Below are 19,437 nucleotides of genomic sequence, written 5' to 3'. Positions count from 1 at the left end.
GAGCCGCCGTGTCGTCGCCGGGACTCGAACTCAGGACCTTGGAAGAGCGGGCCGTGCTCTCACCACTGAGCCGTCCCCCCAGCCCAGGGAACGCTGTGGACGCGCTCCCCAGAATTCACTCCACATGGATCCCGACCCCGAATATTAAATGTTCCAAGCGTAGGACTGGTGGACGACCCCATGGGGAGCAGAGCGCTCTGACCTCGGTGGCCCGTGTGCCGCGGCGAGCGAGGACAGGAAGACTGAGCAGTGGTCACGGGGATCTGTGGGGCTGGAGGAACCCAGGGATGATACTGCAGTGTGCCTGACACAGAAAGGGAACCTGGCGAGGGTGGCGGCGCACGCCTGTCATCCCAGCACTCCCGAGGCCCCAGCAGGCGCACGGATCTCTGTGGGTCCTGGGTTCGAGTCCAGCCCGGTCTATGAAGCAAGGGTCAGGACAGCCAGGTCTACACAGAGAAACCCTGTCTTGAAAAAGGAAACAAAACAGGAAGTGGGGAGGGAGGGAGGGAGGGAGGAGGGAGGGAGGGAGGGAGGGAGGGAGGAGGGAGGGAGGGAGCCCTGAATGGGAGGCTGCGGCACAGACAGCTGTTTTGAAGACGTGAATGCCAAGGAGCTCAAAGAACTCGGGGTTCTCCTGCTTCTGTGTCCCAAGTGCCGGGATCTCAGGTGTGCACGTCAGGTGTGCATGTCAGGTGCGCACGTCAGGTGCGCAGGTCAGGTGTACAGGTCAGGTGCGCAGGTCAGGTGTGCGGTCAGGTGCACGGTCAGGTGTGCACGTCAGGTGTGCAGGTCAGGTGTGCACGTCCCCCTCCAAAAAGCATTTTCACTGATTGAGTAAAGTGGGGGAGGGGGACTTGAATCCCTGCCGAGCCCATGATGCATAATCCATGTAATTGCCATGGCGTACGCATGTTCTGTCCCGCACATGCAGTCGTATGTGCTTCCTGTGTGCATATGCAGCCATGTGTGTGCTGGACGGATCGCTCAGCAGCGAAATGCCCTGGCCGCTCTTCCGGAGAGCCTGGGTCCCACAACTCCAGCGCCTGCGCAGCGGCTCGCGGCTCTGAGAAATTCTAGTGCCTGACACGTGGCGCACACGCAAACATGCAGGCGAAACATGCACACACACACACAAAGAGTAAATTTAAAAAAAAAAAACCAAGCCGGTCGGTGGTGGCATCCACGTCTCCCAGGAATTCTCCTGTCTTTGATATTAAAAATAAAATTAAAAAAAAAAAAGTCTGGTGAATGGAGGCTGCTGTGGGATCTCAAAGCAGCACACGGCTGCAGGGACAGAAACCGCAGGGAAATCCAGACCCAGCCTCCTTTCCAGAGCTGACGCCTCAGGCAAGACAACGTGTTGCTTTACTTAAACGAAGCTCGCCTCTGCTTAGGTTCATTATATTGACTCTCGTCAGCCGCTGCTATTGATAATTTAATTTTCCCCTCTCAGCGTAGCCCTACTGGAGTTTCACGGGTCTCCTGTAAAAAATTATTATCTCGTACCCGTCAGCTGGGCCACGTGTTATTCAGAAAGGTTATAAACTTATTATTATTTTTTTTTTTTTTGGCAGCGAGGACCCAGCCTGTGGGTGCGTGCGCGATCACGGGTCTCCCGTAACAATTGTTATCTCGTCCCCGTCAGCTGGGCGACGTGTCATTTTTAGTTTGCAGACCTTTGGGATGTCACCTGACCAGGTTATCACACCGCAGACCCAGGCAGGAATAACTGGGTTGCGGAAATTCTGCGGAAGACCGGACCTTGTTTATACGCACGGATCCCCGCAGGTTGGGTCATCCTTATCCTTCCGATCGGTCGGTCACCTTTTTTTTTTTTCAAAAATCACCCGGTGTGTTTCCCTAAAGTTATGATTTCTCTGCAGCCCCTGGCAGGGGCAGGGAATGCGTTGGCTGCTGCGTCTTCCTCCGGGAGAGCTGCGGTGGCCTCCCCTGCTGATTCTGATATTCACCCTGCTGATACTCAATCTGCTCCGGGGGCGGCATTGACCGCCCTACGAATGGCCTCAGAGAAATACGCTGATTTTCCTTCCATGTAACCTTTCTACCGACAGTCAGTCCGTGGGCAAAATTCTTGCACCTTTGGAAACCGCAGCTTCTATGGCCTCTGCACGTCGAGTCCAGACGCAGTGACTGGCTCTTCGAGCTTGGCACTGCACCCGGTCTGTTCCCATTTCCGCGGGGCATTCGCGGGCTCACGCTGACCTCCGCGGTCCCTTGAGCGAGGGGAATGCAGTGGCGGGTCAGCTTACCCGCCGGATTCGTACCGTGGGGCAAGCTGCAAAAAATAAATAAACGCTCACAATCGATTTTCATCTCGATGCTGCGTGCGTCGTGAAGATTTCCTTTTAAGATTTCCCGAGAGCAACCCACGGCCGTCGTTAAACAGTGCTCTCGGTGTACAGGACTTTCTCCTGTTCCCCATTTGGGAGTTGACCCCCGTGGCCTGGCCCCGAACCATTTATGGCAGGTGGATGTCACCCGTGCGCCTTCTTTTGGGCGCCCGCGATATGTCCGCGCACCCGTGGATGCGCAGTCCCGTCTTATTTTCGCCTCGGCTCACGCGGGAGGAAGATTACGAGGTGTTGTTAAAAGTCGCCGTCTCCAGGCTTTTGCCCACACGGGAGCTCCAAACACTGTAAGAACTGATAACGGCCCAGCCTGCACCGGCACGGGCTTTGCTAAATTTTGCTCTGGGTTCTCCATTTGTTATAAAACGGGAAAACCTTGTCATCCTCCAGGACAGGGTGCCGTGGGACGAGCGCATCGTGCGCGCAGAGACTCTGTGCGTAAAACGAAAAAAAAAGGGGGGGGAATAAGGTTCCTCCCCCAGAGACCATTTGTCTTTCGTTTTATACGTTTTAAATGTTTGAGTGTTGATGCTCAGTCTCACGCGGCCACTGGCCGGCACTGGTGTCCACATTCTTCCGGGGTGACTCAGGGCAAACGGAAGAATCTAGCAGATGGCTTTCCTGTTAACTAATTGGGAGCAGGTAACAGTAAAGGCGTTAAGCGAGCGAGCGCCAGACGGATTTCCCGTCGCGGCGCGTTCACGGCGGCGCTTACTCAGAGACGCCGTTCTCCACGGCGACGTGAAGGAAAAGGACGATGAGGGAATTCGAACAAAACCTTTGAGGAGATTCGGGGTGCAGAACCCACGAGTTCTACGGAGAGTTTGGAGGAGCAGGACGTGTGAGAGAACTAAAAATTAAAAATATTAAAGAGGAAGGAAAAACTGTTTTTAAAGAAAAAGATGGCATGGGTAAAGGAGTTAGGAGGAGATGAAAGGCGGCTTTGCAGAGCCCGTGTTTTGGGAGGAGGCTGCTGCGGACGGTAAATACCACCTGGCGTGGCCCCGATCCCGTGCTGGTGTGGGGAAGGGGGAGCTGTTTGTGTTTTCCCGCAGGATGCCGACGATCCAATGTGGGTGCCCGCGTCTGGTGCCTGCCGCGGATTTTCCCATCCAGTAGCCTGGAGACGGGAAAGACGGAGCCACGGGATCCGGTAGACAGCGGCGGAGTTGCTGGGATGCAGAGGAGTTGGTCCCAGTGCTTCGGGCCTGTCGACCCTTCCCGTGACAATGCACCCATGCCACGGATTGTTCCTCCCCCTGTCGACCCAATCCCGTGACAATGCGCCCGTGCCATGGATTGTTCCTCCCCCTGTCGACCCTTCCCGTGACAATGCGCCCATGCCACGGATTGTTCCTCCCCCTGTCTACCCTTCCCGTGACAATGCGGCCGTGCCACAGATTGTTCCTCCCCCTGTCTACCCTTCCCGTGACAATGCGGCCGTGGCTGCGGCTGCCAGAGCAGCTCGAGCTGCTGCATGTTCCACGAGTCAGTCAGTTGCTTCTGCTGGCACAACGGACGCCCTCCCGGGGCAGACGGCAAATTTACAGATCGATGTTACAGTTCATTCTGCTGTGGGTCGCGGTTAAAAGTCCACCGCCGGGTTACAGCAAAGGCGTGTTGCCGCTATGCGCGGACCCTGGAACGCACAGTTTACAAATCGGCTCTGGAGATTATTCTAGTTTACTCCACCAGGGTTCCTTTCGCTGGCGCCGAGGCCGCGAGCGCTCCCAGGGCTCCGGTTTGGGCCGACGCATTAAGGACTGAGCGGGCAGAGTCCCCTAAGGCGTGCTTGTCTGCGCGGGAGCATCCCGCTCACGGTTTCCTGGTGCCAGAGCCGAAGGCGAGCTCGGGTCACGGTTGCCACGTGGCGAGTCCTCTGAGCGCCTGCCCCAGAGACTCCCTGGGCGCTAATCCCGCTGAACTCGGTGATGGGGGACGAGGGAGCCAATGACGGGAAAGGATAGTTTTTCGGGGGGGGGGGATGGGGGTGGCTGCCCCCACCTAAGACGGGAAACGGGTTTGACCCGGACGCTTTCCCACGGCGGGGTCACGGGCATCGCCTGACACGCCTGGTCATAGAATTTATATTAATTTATATAAAAGGGGGACCTGCGGGGCCCGGGTCGGCCCCCCTCCCCCGTGTTCTTGGGGTTCACCCTGAGGTCGGTTCCTGCTCAGCTGACCCAGCTTCCTGTCTGTTCCTGGGCTCCCCCGGCCCCGCCAGGGGATTCGCAGCGGGGTGTAGTTGACGCCGGCAGTCCACGGTGTGGTGATTTCCCGCCTGTCTGGAGGGAAGAAAAATCCTTGCGCAGCCGGAGGTCTATAAAATTGAATAAACGGCCTTGGCCGACCTCCTTTCTGAGGACCCCAGTCTCTCCGTGTGTTTTTTTTTTTTTTCAATCTCCAGGCCCTTGACCGACTCACGTGCGTGCGTGCGGTACGGCAGCCGGCCAGGGCGCGGAGTGTGCCGAGGGGGTGGCGCGGAATCGGGTGTGACACTCGGGCCTCGGCAGGAGGACAGACACACAGACACAGAATATTGTATACATAATAAATATTTTAAAAAGAAAAGAAATGAACTGAGAGATGAGACTTTGCATAGCCGACCCAGCGTCCAAGCTTGAGACCCGACTTCCCCTCTGTGAGTCTGAGCTTCGCCACTGGCTACAGCCCTGGAGGGGGGAATCTCCCCGGTCAGCCGACTTCTCCTCCCTCCTTCCACAAGCTGCTGGCGACCCAGGGAGCAGCCCCCTCAGGCCTCCTTAAGGCTGCACAGAGCACGGGGTGGCTGCCGAGCCCTCAGGTCTGGCCTCGGAAGCCAGGAGAAGAGCGGTGTCTGAGACACAGGCTGGCCTGCGACGACGGGGACTGCAGTCAGTCGTGCACTTCCTCGTCTCGGCTTCCTAAGTGCCGAGATCCCAGGCGTGCTTTCCTATGCCCAGCTCCTCCCTCTTCTGGATTCCTAAATGTTCAAATCTCCAGAAAGACCCGAAATCTAAAATGCTTGTGATCCCGGGCATTTTCTTTTCTTTTGTTTTTAATTTTTTTTGACAGTTTTTCTTTTTTTAAAATATTTATTTATTTATTATGTATACAATATCCTGTCTGTGTGTGTGCCCGCAGGCCAGAAGAGGGCGCCAGACCCCATTACAGATGGTTGTGAGCCACCGTGTGGTTGCCGGGACTTGAACTCGGGACCTTTGGAAGAGCAGGCAATGCTCTTAACCGCTGTCCACCATCAAAAGTCCTCAGTAATAAGAGGAAAACCATTTTTTTTTTACAAAAATCTTGAACTGAACGTTCTGCTGTTCTTTAGGGCAGCAAGAACTTACTATATGTCATTTCCCCCCAGACTAAATTCTCTAGTCCTGCGTTCTACATACCAACCTCAGGTTGACAGTCACTTGGAGGATGCTCGCCCTAGTCAGGCGGTGCTGGCGTTCAATGGAGTCTTTAAATAAACATTTTGGTGTATAATTGACAAAGACTAAAACTCACCCCTTTTTACGGATGTACCTGTGTAATTACTATCCCAAAATACACAGACCAGCACACCCATATTTTTGCACGTTGACAGAATTTATTTCAAGACTGTGTTTTGTGTGTAGCTACGGCTGGCCTGGCATTCACTTTGTAGATGAGACTGACCTCAAATCCGTGGCGGTCCTCTTGCCTCGTCTCATGGACGCTTGGATTACAGGCGTGTGCCACCGAGTCTGCCTGCTTCCACCACTTGAAATAGTGTAACCGCCACTAAAATCGGGATGTACAACAGTTCTGCCCCCTCCCGAGCTCTCTGGTGTTCTCCCTTGTCACCAAACTCTGTGATGTCTGACTCTGTCGATTGTCCTACGCCTCCTCCCCCTGTAGCTCACCGTTCCCAATCCGCGGTATCAATGGAACCACAGGTTCTATTTGTATTTATATGAAGGTCGCTGTTCTTCCACCGGAACAGAAGCCTCCGCGTCTTGACCCCAGCACCCCCGCCAGTCGCGGCGTCCAGGCTGCCCTGGCCGCGGCCGAGTGAAGGACGGGGTCGCTCCGTCCAGCGGGTAAATCAAGGAGCACATTGGGGAAGGGGAGGTGTGTGGTTTCTCCCCAGAAATCCTCCAAGGGGCGTCCTCCCAAAGACTAGCGAGCATAAAGAAGAGGCGGGAGGGTGGGTTGAAGGCCTCAGAAAGCACCTGAGACACTTAAAGCCACAAGGCACGGGAGGAACAAGACAGCCGCAGACTTTGTACCCACGGCAGCTCAAGTTAGCCCCTGGTTTCTTATGGGAGGGCGTTTCAATATTTCCGACCAGGAACAAGCCAAGTCGGATTAAAAGGAGCACGTGTGTGTTTTCTCATTCCCAGAGGGGACACGCGCCGCGGCCCCCGTGTCTGCGCTCGGTGCAAGTTTCAGGCGAGGGGCAGGAGGTTAAGACACACAGACAGAGAGACGGCGACCCGGGTCGTCCTTGAATTCCCCAAGAACGCCCCCTTTATTGTGTTCAGGGGCAGATTATATGGAGACAGCCACGCCCCCGCCAAACCCGCCAGAAGCCACTCTGCTGCCCTCAGGAACTCCTGCGGGTCTCGTGCTCAGAGCAGCTGTGGGCACTCAGGTCAGGGGATCACGAGGAATTCAGGATCTGGGGTCTCCCTGCTCCCAACCCAGAGACGCCCGCATTCCCTCAAAGATTGTTAGACCGGGGCCCCTTCCGTGGTTCCGGAGCCGTGCAGGGCGCCGGCTTCCGTGAGGTTTGCTCCGCTCCACGCAGCAGTGTGGACCCAGGGAGAGCGCAGCTGGGGCCGGAAGGCGGCTGGGGCGGAGCTGTGATAGGCGGCTGCGGCGGAAGGCGAGTCGCCAGGACCCAGTCAGTGCCCGGCCTGGGGGACGCTCGCTGCGGCGGGGTCAGGAGTATCAGCAAATAGGGCGACAAGTGCCGGACCCTGGAAGATTGTCGGGAGAGAGACCTTGGAATGTCGATACCTCTGCCCCTGCAGATACGGCTGCCGTGATTTCCCTTTAGACTGTGAGCCGGCTGGCTGAGAGAGTTGGCAACGCTCTGGACGTTCACAATGCCCAGTGGCTCTGGTTCAGGAAGACGTGGACTCTCTTTGGGCTTTTCAACCATTAACCGTGTTATGTGCGTGGCTCCCGGCACTGTGCTGCACGCTTCTGCTGCTGTTAGGGAACTCAAATGTCCTACGAGAGGGGGTATGGGACAGAGACTTTGCTAATTTCACCACCCAGGTAGGGCACGCTAGGTTGTGGCCGCGCGTGTCTGGCTCGTGGGTGCCGTCAGTCAGTCCTGCGGAGACTGGGTTTAGGGCGATGTGTCTGGGCGGCCACGGATGGGCAATCCTTTGGGGGGGCAGGAGGCCACCTAAGAGAGGGAATAGGAGAGGGCTCTTCCCCACGACAGGAAAGGTGTTCCACTTAACGTAACAAGACAGGCACCGTTATTTATTTATATATTTATTTATTTATTTATTTATTTTTGTTTTATATCTATCTATCTATTTATCTATCTATTTATTCATTTATTCATTCATTCATTTATTTACTTATTTATCTATTTATTCATTCATTCATTTATTTATTTATTTATTTTGATTTTTCATGACAGGGTTTTATTTAGTTTTTTTGTATTTTTTTTTTTTTTGTTTTATCGAGACAGGGTTTCTCTGTGGCTTTGGCTCCTGTCCTGGAACTAGCTCTTGTAGACCAGGCTGGCCTCGAACTCACAGAGATCCGCCTGCCTCTGCCTCCCAAGTGCTGGGATTAAAGGCGTGGGCCACGGGGCGGGTGGGGGGGAGTTGTTGTGACCTAGCTGCCCTCACTCCCCCTGACCTGTAATTGACAAGGATGTTTGTGTTCTTCCTGGCAGGTGATTCTCCACAGAAGCAGTGGAGGTATAAAAGGCGTTCGCCGGGGCCAAATAAAGGTTGCTGTTCTTCCACCTGAAGAGAAGCCTCTGCGTTTCAATCCCAGCATCCCCTGCCAGTCTCGGCGTCCAGGCTGCACGCGGAACCTCCCGTGCGCGCCAGGGTGAGACCCTGGTGGGTCTGCGGGTGTGGGCGCTCTGCTGTCGGGTCGTCCTCTCCTCCACATTGAGTCTTCTCTTTGCCAAATCTCTGACAGGGCAGGAAGCCCCAGGCCGCAGCTCGGAGTGAAGTCTAATGAAGGCCGCGTGTTCTGGCCACCGTGGCGTCCTGCGGTGCTGGGGCAGAGGGCACCCAGACCTCCAGTGTCTAGGATGATGGGCCGAGGGCCAGGGAGGGCCGTGGGCAGTGACTGCTCCTGGAAGGGGTGAGTCAGGAATGAGCTGGCGTCTGGGCAGGCCGACCACCTTAGGGCCCTGAGCCCCGAGCCTCTGGTGGCCTGGGAAGATCTCTCCATTCACCAGCCCGGGGTCCTCGCATGCCGGAGTGGGCACACTGAGTCCCCCACGGTGTCTGAAACTCAAAAAGTCACCCTGCCCGGGTCTTGTGTCCCCAAAGGCAGGGTGTGTGGAGGCCCACAGAAGTGGCTCTGCTTCCGTCCTGACAAAAGGTCAGAGAGGTCGAGCACAGTTTCCGCTCCTTCAAGGTCAAACAGCAGGACATTGGGCCTCAGGGGAAGCTGTTCTAGATATTGCCCCAATAACAGAATGTTTTGTCTAAGGTGTGGCTAACGGATGCTTTGCTCCCAATAGCAGGATGTTTGACCTGGGGCATTGCTGTTCGATGTTTTGAATGTTAAGAAAGTAATCAGTGTTCTTTATTTCTTATATAATGATTTAGAAATCAAACAACAGCACTCGGGAGGCAGAGGCGGAGGCGGGAGGATCTCTGTGAGTTCGAGGCCAGCCTGGTCTACAAGAGCTAGCTCCAGGACAGGTTCCAAAAGCCACAGAGAAACCCTGTCTCGAAAAATCAAAAAAATAAAAATAACAAGTCTTTCGCCCATCCCTTTGGCTTGGGGAATAAAAGGGCTATGAAAAATGACCTTGAGGCAGATTCAGTATCCACTGGAATGACCTCCTGACTCCGTCTTCAGTCTTGTGTCCGTTTCCTTCCTCAATCCACACTCCCCTTTTCAGGAACAGATGGACAAGTCGGCTGGACCAAGACCAATGGCGCTGGATGTTGCTGGGGCTGGAGCACAGGCGTAGAGGGATCGACACCACAAATTAAAAGTGAGTGCGAGATAAAAATAAAGGGACTGTGTGGTGAGTGGCTCAGGCGTAAAGCTGTAAATACAGAGCAAAGGCTTTTATATTCTTGTGGGGTTTTTGTGTATGGGTTGTATGTTCTGTTCCTATAACCAGAGATGTCATTGTAAATATACGTGCGTTTATAATAATACGTCTATCCTTGACCTTGTGTGTTGGCTACACGGTAAATGTCTTTTTTATGATTTATTTATTTATTTTTTGGTAAATGTTTTTGATACGCCCAATTTCTATATAAAATTCTATGGTTATGGTACGGGCAGCAACTTCTCAAGGTCACCGATGTTGCGTAAGGGGCTGCGGTGAGGTCGACCAGCTCTGTCTAAAGCTCTAAGACTGTTGGTTGCATAGCGTATCTAGAGAAGGACAGGGACAGAGAGACCGGCCTGCTTTTGGGGGTGACCGTCAGAGCGTGGCCTGAGCCCTGCCCCTTGGGGTACCCGTTGTGCTGAAGGACAGACCAACCTCACCCGCAGCCCCAGCTCCCATCTCCGTGCTGGCGTCTGCCTGAGGTGGGCGCGGCGGTGAGACCAGAGCGGGAGCCCAAGCCCAGGACGGCGGGCAGAGCGAGCCTAGTGGTGCCCAGCCAGCACGCGGGGTCCAGGTCTGGTGGGGGACCGTGCACGCAGACTGGGCCCGTTCTACCTGCACGCGTGTTGACTCCTCAGCGGGGCTTTGCTTAGCCCCTCCAGTACCCACGGGGCAGTGTCCCCAGGAGCCCGAGCGAGCAGCGGGTCTCTGTGGAGCCGGGGCCCAGGGGGAACATGGCATCGCAGGGAGGGTTTCACCCCAACGTCACTCGTGTGGAGGCTGAGACCCTCCTGCCAACCAGAGGTGTGGACGGCAGCTTTTTGACCAGGCCTAGTCAGAGTCGCCCCGGAGATCTCACGTTGTCTGTCAGAAGGAACGGAGCCGTCGGCCACATCCAGGTTCAGTGCACCGGGAACTTCTACGGCCTCTGTGGTGGGGAGAAGTTTGCCACCTTGGCCGCACTGCTCCGGTATTACATGGAACATCCCGAGCGGCTCAGGGAAAAGAACGGAGACGTGGTTGAGCTCAGGTACCCACTGAATCGTGCGGACCCCACCTCTGAAAGGTGGTTCCACGGTCCCTTGTCCGCAAAGGAAGCAGAGGAACTGCTGATGGAGAAGGGTTAGCGTGGCAGCTTTCTCGTTCGAGGGAGCCAGAGACGCCCTGGTGACTGCGTTCTCTCTGTGGTCACTGGTGAGGACACACGGAAGAGCCGTGAGGGCGGGTCCGGCGTGACCCACGTTATGATCCGATGTCAGGGACTGGGATACGACGTGGGTGGAGGAGCGTGTTTTGCCTCCCTGACAGACCTGGTGGAGCACTACAAGAAGAACCCCATCGTGGGGACACGGGGCACCGTCCTGCAGCTGGAGCAGCCTCTCCACACCACGCATCTTAACGCCGCTGACATTTAAAGCAGGGTTCGAGAGCTCAGCAAGGTAGCTGGGACCCCAGGTGCGGTCAGACAGGGCTTCTGGGAAGAATTTGAGACTCTACAGAAAGAGGACGACAAATTTCTCTATAGCCAAAAAGAAGGACGGAGACAAGAAAACCGAAACAAAAATCGATACAGGAACATCCTGCCGTTCAACCACACGCGGGTTGTCCTGCGCGGCGGCGGCGGTCCCCACGAGCCCGATTCTGATTACATCAACGCCAGCATCATCAGGCCTGACCTTGAACCCAAGCGCCGCAGCCATTCCAAACCCAAAAGGGGCTACATTGCCGCCCAGGGCTGCCTGCAGAACACGGTGAGCGATTTCTGGAGGATGGTGTTCCAGGAGAACTCTCGGGTCATCGGCATGGCCACCAAGGAGGTGGAGAGAGGGAAGAGCAAGTGCGTCAGGTACTGGCCCGACGAGGACGCCCTCAGAGACTACGGGGTCCTGCGCGTCAGGAACCTCAGAGAAACCGCCGCCCGCCACTACACCGTGAGGGAACTCCGGCTCTCCAAGGTCGGACAAGCGAGCCCAGAGAGAACGGTCTGGCAGTTCCACTTTCAGGCCTGGCCCGACCGTGGGGTGCCCGGTGACCCCGCGGGAGTGCTGGACTTCCTGGAGGACGTCCGCCACAAGCAGGAGAGCACGGCGGAGGCGGGCCCTGTGGTCGTGCACTGCGACACCGGGATTGGCAGGATGGGAACGCTCATCGTGATCGACATCCTGATGGACGCCATTCGAGAGAGAGGCGTTGACCACGACGTCGATATCTGTAAAACCATTCGGATGGTGCGGTCCCAGAGGCCGGGGATGGTCCAGAAAGAGGCACAGGACCGGTTCATCTACACGGCTGTGCAGCATTACATCCGGAGGCTGCAGCCCACGATCGGGGAGGAACGCAGAAGCCGAGGGAAAGGACACGAACATAGCGATGTTAAGAATTCCCGGGTGGACCAGGCGACCGGTGGCCAGAGCCCCGGGGCACATTGCACTCAAACACCGCCCAGTGCAGAAGGGAGGGACGTGCTGGGCTCGGCACAGAGCTCATCACCGTGTCCCGTGAGCATGAGAAGTTTCCCCAGGACACGGAACGACTCTGAGAAGGACGATAACGACGACGGTGGGCAGGGCTCGCAGAGCAGGGACAGCGTCTCCGACGGGGATTTCCACGCAGAGTTCCAGGCACGGGCAGGACGTGGGGACTGCGTGGAGCACTCCATAGGCAGCACCGTGTCCAAGCTTGATGCTGGGGCTGTCACACCTAAGACCGTGGGAAATGTGGATAAACAGGCGAGGTAGATGTTCAGTGCTATTCTATTTTGGCTTTTATATTCTCCATGTGCAGGACAAATCATCCCTCTACCAACTGAGCTGGCCCCTGAGATAATCCCCTGGCCACTCAGGACCAGCATAGTTGATGTGAGCTGAGTTAACTTTTTTTTTAATATTTATTTATTTTAATATTTATTTATGTGTGTGTGTCTGCAGGCCAGAAGAGGGCGCCAGACCCCATTACAGATGGTTGTGAGCCACCGTGCGGTTGCCGGGAATTGAACTCAGGACCTTTGGAAGAGCGGGAGGTGCTCTTAACCTCTGAGCCCTCTCTCCAGCCCCCTGAGTTAAGTTTTAAATGATGGGATGTGTGTGACGTTTGACACACTGGTTTTGCGTTGCCCCAGAGCCTTCCCTGCTATGTGAAAGTGGCCTTGTCAGGGGGGAATGCAGAGCTTCGGGGAAACGCTATCCACAAGTACCAGAGAGAGACAATGGGCTAAATACACACACAGTTTAACTGGAGAAACCCTGTTAATGGAAATTGTAAAGAAGGGCAATTATCTGAGTTTGGCCTCCAAATTGTAAAATTTCCTTTGTGATTGCCTAATTCTCATTGCTTCTTACCATAAGGAGGAGTTCAGATGCCAGTGTTTGCCACGGTCTTACAAGTTCATCTCTGGCTGTGGTCTCAAGGAGATTTATTTACTTATTTTTTTTATTTTTATTTTTCCTGGAATAAAGTTTGCTTCTGGTTTACTAGACTTTGGTGGTGTTTTTTTTTTTTTTTTGTACAACCCCCTGTGGACCTAACATTTTGGTGACCCACACAGGGAAGCACACACCTGGTTCTGGGTGGGGGGCACCCCAGTCTCTGGTCTCTGGTAAACTTTATTATTACTGTTTTTACCAATTGGTAAGTTTCTGGTTTTATCTGGTGGTGTCTGGACAATCTGCGGGGCTCAAGAATGTCTAGTAGACAGGCGTCTAATCCCAGCGCCTGAGGGAAACGGGGGTTGTTCCAGTTCCTCCTCTGGCCATCGGGTCATTTGGTGACAATCCTTTGGGACTGATCAGAGCTCCCGTGACCCAGCAGGCAGCAACGTCTCGTCAAATCTGTTTAATTGTCCTGTTCTGTGTGATTGCCACACCAGGTTGAAAACTGCCTACGGTCAGCCTCACGTGGCGACTGTTATTAAATTCGTGTCTACCACGGGCTGAGGCTCCTCCGCACCCCAGATCCTTTCGGATCCTCTGCTCCCACTTCCAGGGTTTCGGGAATTTAACGGTAGATTCTGCCAGCCTTCCCTGCCATCTCTGCCTCGGGAGTCCAGGCTTCCGTGGGCAGCGGTCGGCGCTAGCGCTGCTGTCGGCCAGGGAGAGGCCCGCCCCTCCGCGGCAGGAGCCGTAGTCCCAGGCTGGCTGGTCAGGAGGCGAGCAGAGGCCACCGCAAGGCCAGGCACCGAGGACGGCCACCATCGTCCACTGGTCCCGGAAAATAATTGGTTTTGGTCTCACAAAATGACCCCTGCATCCAAAGCTGCACAGCGGGAAGCGTGAGAGGGGAGCAGCAGGGGGACCAGAGCCGTCGGGAACGCAGGAGCGGATGCAGAGGTCACAGAGGGCTGCTGCGTGCTGGCTTGCTTTCCCTGTGGGGACATAAAACTCGTCCGTGTCCCCATGGCGGGGGCTGACTGAGAAGCCAAGGACAGAGGCGCTGGGCTCGGATTCTTCTGCATGGACGGGCTCTGCGGAAGCCTTCTCAGCCTGGTCATCACCTGCCTGGACCTGGGGGGAGCTGGGAGGACCTTGGTCTTAGCCTAGAGTGGGGAACCCTGATGGCTCCTTGGCCTGGAGAGGGAGGGAGGGGGAGGTATGGGTGGAGGGGAGGGGAGGGAAGGGGGAGAAGGAGGGGAGGGAAGGGGGAGGAGGAGGGGAGGGGAGGGGAAGGAGGAGGGGGAGGGGAGGGGAGGAGGAGAGGAGGGAAGGGGGAGGAGGAGGGGATGGAAATTTTTAAATATAAAAAAAAATAAACCAGCCGGGCGGTGGTGGCACACGCCTTTAATCCCAGCACTCGGGAGGCAGAGGCGGGCGGATCTCTGTGAGTTCGAGGCCAGCCTGGTCTACAGAGCTAGTTCCAGGACATGCTCTAAAGCTGCAGAGAAACCCTGTCTCGAAAAAAAAAAAAACAAAAAAAAATAAATAAACCATGAAGAAAGAAAAAACAGTCAGTATACCCCTAGTAACGCTTGGCTGGCTGACTGCTGAGATCTTGCTTTCCCCGCCTTCTTATTTTTTAAATCAGCAGAGAAAAGATTCGTTCCTGTAACCGTCTAGCCTGGCCCAGCATAGACCAGCAAGGCCTGACTCCGTCACAGCCTCCCGCATGGCCCCTCTTTCCCCTCCACTCTGCAGTCCCTGCCTTGTCCCCCTTCCCCTCACCTCCTAGGCCCAGCCCTTCAGCCTCTGATGGAGACTCCTGGGAAGAACAGCAGCACCTCCTCTGGGGGACCCTCTGGCCCCCCGTTTTTTAAAGATTTATTTATTATGTATACAGTATTCTCAGTCCTCTGCCTGCAGGCCAGAAGGGGGCCCCGGATCTCACTACAGATGGCTGTGAGCCACCGCATGGTTGCCGGGACTCGAACTCAGGACCTCTGGAAGAGCAGGCAACGCTCTTAACCGCTGAGCCGTCTCTCCATCCCCCTCAACCACAAGATTTATTTTTATTCGTGTGTGTGTGTGTCTGAGAGAGTCTGTCACCTGTGGGAGTCTAGATGAAACTCATGAAGACATCAGGGGGGGATTGGATTCTCCCTGCGCTCTGATTCAGACAAGATATGGACGACACCCGGGCGCAGCAGGCCCGAGATGCTGGGGTCTTCCGTTGTTGTTCCTTTTTGTTCTGGGGTTGTTACGTTTGGGTTCTGGTGGGGGGCAGGGATGTGTGCGCACATGGACGCCGGTGCTCTTGGCGGCCAGAGAGAGCGCTGAGTCCCCCAGGACTGAGGTGACAGAGGATGAGGTTCCGCCCTACGGACGCCGGGAACTGAGGTTCCGCCCTCTGCAGGAGCAGCAGGAGCTCAGACGCGTTTCAGGGTTATACTGGTTTATTTCAGGGGGGGCGGAACGCCAGGTCATGATCATGCCTGATATAACTGTTCTATCCAACGTGATGTGTCTATTCCAAGGAGGAGGCCAACACGTGATGTGTGAGGTCCGATCTTCACGATGCCCAATGTGATTTCACTCTTCCTACACAGCTGCAGACACGTCATAAAATCACAATAACTGCCAATGTCCCTAGAGGGCCCTTCTTTCAATACCTCAAGTTTAACTATGAAAACCATCGATATTCTCCTTTTTTTTGGCGTGAGTTTATTTTTTATTATTTTTTTTTTTACATCCCAACCACAATCCCCCCCCCCCCGTCCCCCCAGTCATGGCCTCCTCCCTCCCCCGCCCCCACTCCCCACCCGTTCCTCCTCCCGTCTCTGGTCTTCAGAGAAAGGAGGACGTCACAGGGGTCCCTGCCAGACGCGCTCTACCCAGAAGGGGCGACACTAGGCTCGTCCTCCGCGGTGACAGCCGGATGGAGCCGATCCCGTGGGAGGAATGGGTCCCCGAAAGCCGGCCCCAGAGCCCGGCCCTGCGCCCCCCGTGAGGAGCCCCCCCGAGCACAGCCGAGTCCCACACCCGCAGCGTCTCCACAGGGGGCCTGGGGCCGTCCCACGCGGGCCCTCTGGATGCGGGTTCAGCCTCCGCGAGCCGCTGTGACCCCAGGTCGGGGAGTTCTGGGCTCTGGGCCCGCGTGCCTGGGGTTCACCTTGAGGACGGTTTCTGGTCAGCTCACTAAGCATCCTGTCTGGTCCTGGGGTCCCCCCGCCCCCCCACTCCGCCAGGGGATGAGCTGCAGGGCGTTGTTGACGCCGTCGTCGAGGTTTGGCGATTTCTGACCTGTCTGGGTGGAAATCCTCGCGCAGCAGGAGGACTGTGAGGATTTCCCCAAAATTAAATCAACAGCATTCGGCTGATCTGCATTAGAATGACCCAGGTCTCTCCGCGTGTTTTCTTCAATCTCCAGGCCCTCGACCGACTCACCCGCGGTGCAGGGGCGCGTGACCTGTCCCGAGGGCGTGACGCGGAATCGGGTGTTGCCTTGTGGTGCTCCTGCCCCCACTGGATCCTATAAAAATCCATTTTTTTTAAATTATTTTATACATACTGGTGTTTTGCCTTCATGTATGCCTCTGTGAGAGCGTCAGATCCTCTGGAATGGGGAGTGACAGTTTGGAGCTGTCTCTAATTTTTCATTATTGTAAACATGACTTATTTCTCTCTTCTGACGTTTTAAAATAAATTTTCATGTAACGAATGTGTGAAGATCGACTGATAGGTATTTGAAATAATAATAATCATGTTTGTTTAATTAGGCGTCAGATCCTCTGGAATGGGGAGTGACAGACAGTTTGGAGCTGTCTATAAGTTTTCATTATTGTAAACATTACTTATATCTCTCTTCTGACGTTTTAAAATAAACTTTCACATGACGGATGTGTGAAGATCGACTGATAGGTATTTGAAATAATAATAATCATGTTTGTTTAATTATGCAGGGAAAGTAGAAATAAATATATAATCCATATTCACTAATACATTGATATTATGTAATATCTATTTATAAATATAAAGGTAGGTTTGCATAAACTTCAACTGGGGAGCAACCTCCATCCGTTCCATGAACAACGCACTCGACTGAGACTAGAATTGTCCACACGTGGCTGATTCACTAAGAGGGAGAAGTCATAGAGTGGTGAGGACCAAGGCAGTAAAGCCTGCGGGAGGCTGCACAGCGGACAAACGCTTAGCGTGTGGGGCTGAGAGCCGAGAAGACCTGAATTCGAATCCTGCCCTCACACAGTTCATAGCACCGTCGTCCCCGAGGGATTTCCTTTCCCCTGAGCCTCTGCTCCCCATTCTGTGCAATGGGCACAATCATGGTCACCACAGGACAGGATTGTCCGAGGTTGACCTGCGAGGACCCCAGTCAGTCTGTGGACGCTGGGCCCGCCGTGTCCCCTGCCTGCCACGCCTTGTGGGAATATCCACCTGATACCACGAGGTGACTTGGAAACTGGGATCGCTTTGTAAAAAATGGAAAAGAATTGACTTTCTGTCTGTAGGTACGCATGTCTCTCGTCTGTCGGTGCCCATACCTAGAGACATAGGAGATGCTTTGGGTTTTTTTTTTTATTTTTGGTTTTTTGCGACAGGGTTTCCCTGTTTTCTATTTTTTTTTTATTTTTATTTTTTTTTGGTTTTTTTGTGCTTTTGGTTTGTATTGTTTCAGAGTTTTACTTTTATTTTTGAGTTATTATCCTGTATAATCATAACGTCCTCAAACTCACTTTGTAGCTGAGGATGGTCTTGAACTCTTTTTTTTCTTCTCATTTTTTTTATTAAAGATTTCCATCTCCTCCCCTCCTCCTCCCCATTCCCTTCCTTCCCTTCCACCCATACCCCCACTCCGCCCATCTCCAAGCCAAAGAGCCATCAGGGTTCCCTTCACTATGTTAAGTCCAAGGTCCTCCCAGCTCCCCCTAAGTCCAGGAAGGTGAGCAACCAAACTGACAAGGCTCACAGTGAGCCCGTCCATGCTGTAGAGTCCATGCTCATCGCCGTTGTCCTTGGTTTCTCAGTCCTCCTCCACCATCAGCCACATTCAGAGAGTCCGGTTTGGTCCCCTGTTCCGTCAGTTCCATTCCAACTGGACTTGGTGGTCTCCCGTTAGCTCTGTCCCACCGTCTCAATGGGTGAACGCGCTCCTCGCGGTCCTGGCTTCCTTGCTCGCGATCTCCCTCCTCTTGATCTTTCTGGTATCCCCTGCCAAAGGCTGAGTTTTCAGGTCTGTATCCTAAAGTCCATCCGGTTCTCACTTCCTTTCTTTGTTTCCGAGTCTTCTTATGTAGCCCTAGTGGGCCTGGAATTAGCGATGGAGACCAGGCTGGCCTCAAGCTCAAAGAGCTGCACCTGCCCCTGCCTCCCCGGTGCTGCCATTCAGAGGTCTTCACCATCCCACCCCGGTTGTCACTTCTAGGAAGATCATTCCTTTAACCCGGAATTCACTGTACTCTTGAGGAGCCACCGTCCTGTCCCCAGGGTGGTGAATTCTGGGATCTTCTCTCCTAGCGCCCGCCAGAGAGACCTGGGGGTCAGCTGACCTCCCGGATAAAGACCCTCTCAGGGGCACCCGCGGCCTCCTCTCGTCAGACAGGCTCGTCCTCGGAGCGTGGGGGACTCTCCTGGCTCACATTTTTCTATTTTTCTTTTCCTTTTGCCTTTCTGAGCTGGGGTTTCTCTACGGAGCCCTGGCTGTCCTGGAGCTCACCCTGTAGATCAGGCTGGCCTCACACTCACGGAGTCCCGCCTGCCTTTGCCTCCCGGGAACTGGGATTAAATTCACGGGCCACTTCCCACTAAGGCGTGCATGTGTGTGAGTGCATGGGTGTGGAGGTCAGAAGACAGCTCGGGTCCATGTTTCCTTCTGCCTCGAGGGTTCTGAGGATTGAACTCAGGTCGTCAGACTTAGCGGCAAGCACCTTTGTGTACTGACCCATCTCTCTGATCAGTCCTGTGCTCGTGGGCAGACATGCATGTTGATTTTTCTCTTCTTTGTCTGTTGTGTGATTAAGAAGTTAAGCTGGCTGTGCCTTCACCTGCCTTCTCCTTCCTGGGTCTTGAACTTGTTTGCTAGCAACTTTCTTTTATTTGAAACAAAAAATCCTTTTTATTGGGTCAAGCCTAGAATCCCAGCATTTGTCAGGCTGAGGGAGGAGGATCATTCTGGAGCCAGCGTGGGCCAGAGTGAGATCCTGTCTCAAACAGACAAGAACAAAGGGCCTGGAGACTTAGCTCAGCAGGTAAGAACACGGGCTCCCCTTCCAGAGGACCCAGGTTCGATTCCCAGCACACGTCCGGCTGCTCCCAACTGCCTGTCATTCCAGTTTCAGGGAATCCAACACCTTCACACAAACATTGGTGCAGGCAAAACACAAATGCACGTTAAATATAAGTAAATAAATCATTAAAAAAAAACATTAACAACAAGACTCTCTGGAAG

General features: G+C 54.5%; 2 protein-coding genes across 2 annotated transcripts in view; both read left to right on the top strand.

The window, feature by feature from the left end:
• Nucleotides 1–567: 567 nt before the first annotated feature.
• LOC119805908 (fibroblast growth factor receptor 3-like) overlaps nucleotides 568–19,437 on the top strand; it is a 38,180-nt gene continuing 19,310 nt past the window's right edge. Inside the window, exon 1 of the mRNA XM_038317673.1 lies at nucleotides 568–669. Within this exon, the coding sequence (XP_038173601.1) occupies nucleotides 606–669 (64 nt within the window). The 5' untranslated portion in view covers nucleotides 568–605. The remainder of the gene's footprint in view (nucleotides 670–19,437) is intronic.
• LOC119805907 (tyrosine-protein phosphatase non-receptor type 11-like) lies at nucleotides 10,341–12,344 on the top strand. The gene is given in 1 exon segment (XM_038317672.1): nucleotides 10,341–12,344. A coding segment is annotated over 1 exon segment (2,004 nt).

This window comes from Arvicola amphibius, unplaced genomic scaffold (assembly GCF_903992535.2).
Source record: "Arvicola amphibius unplaced genomic scaffold, mArvAmp1.2, whole genome shotgun sequence".
Taxonomy (NCBI): domain Eukaryota; kingdom Metazoa; phylum Chordata; class Mammalia; order Rodentia; family Cricetidae; genus Arvicola; species Arvicola amphibius.
The sequence above is the reverse complement of the archived record's forward strand: the minus strand, read 5'-3'. Positions and strand labels throughout refer to the sequence as shown.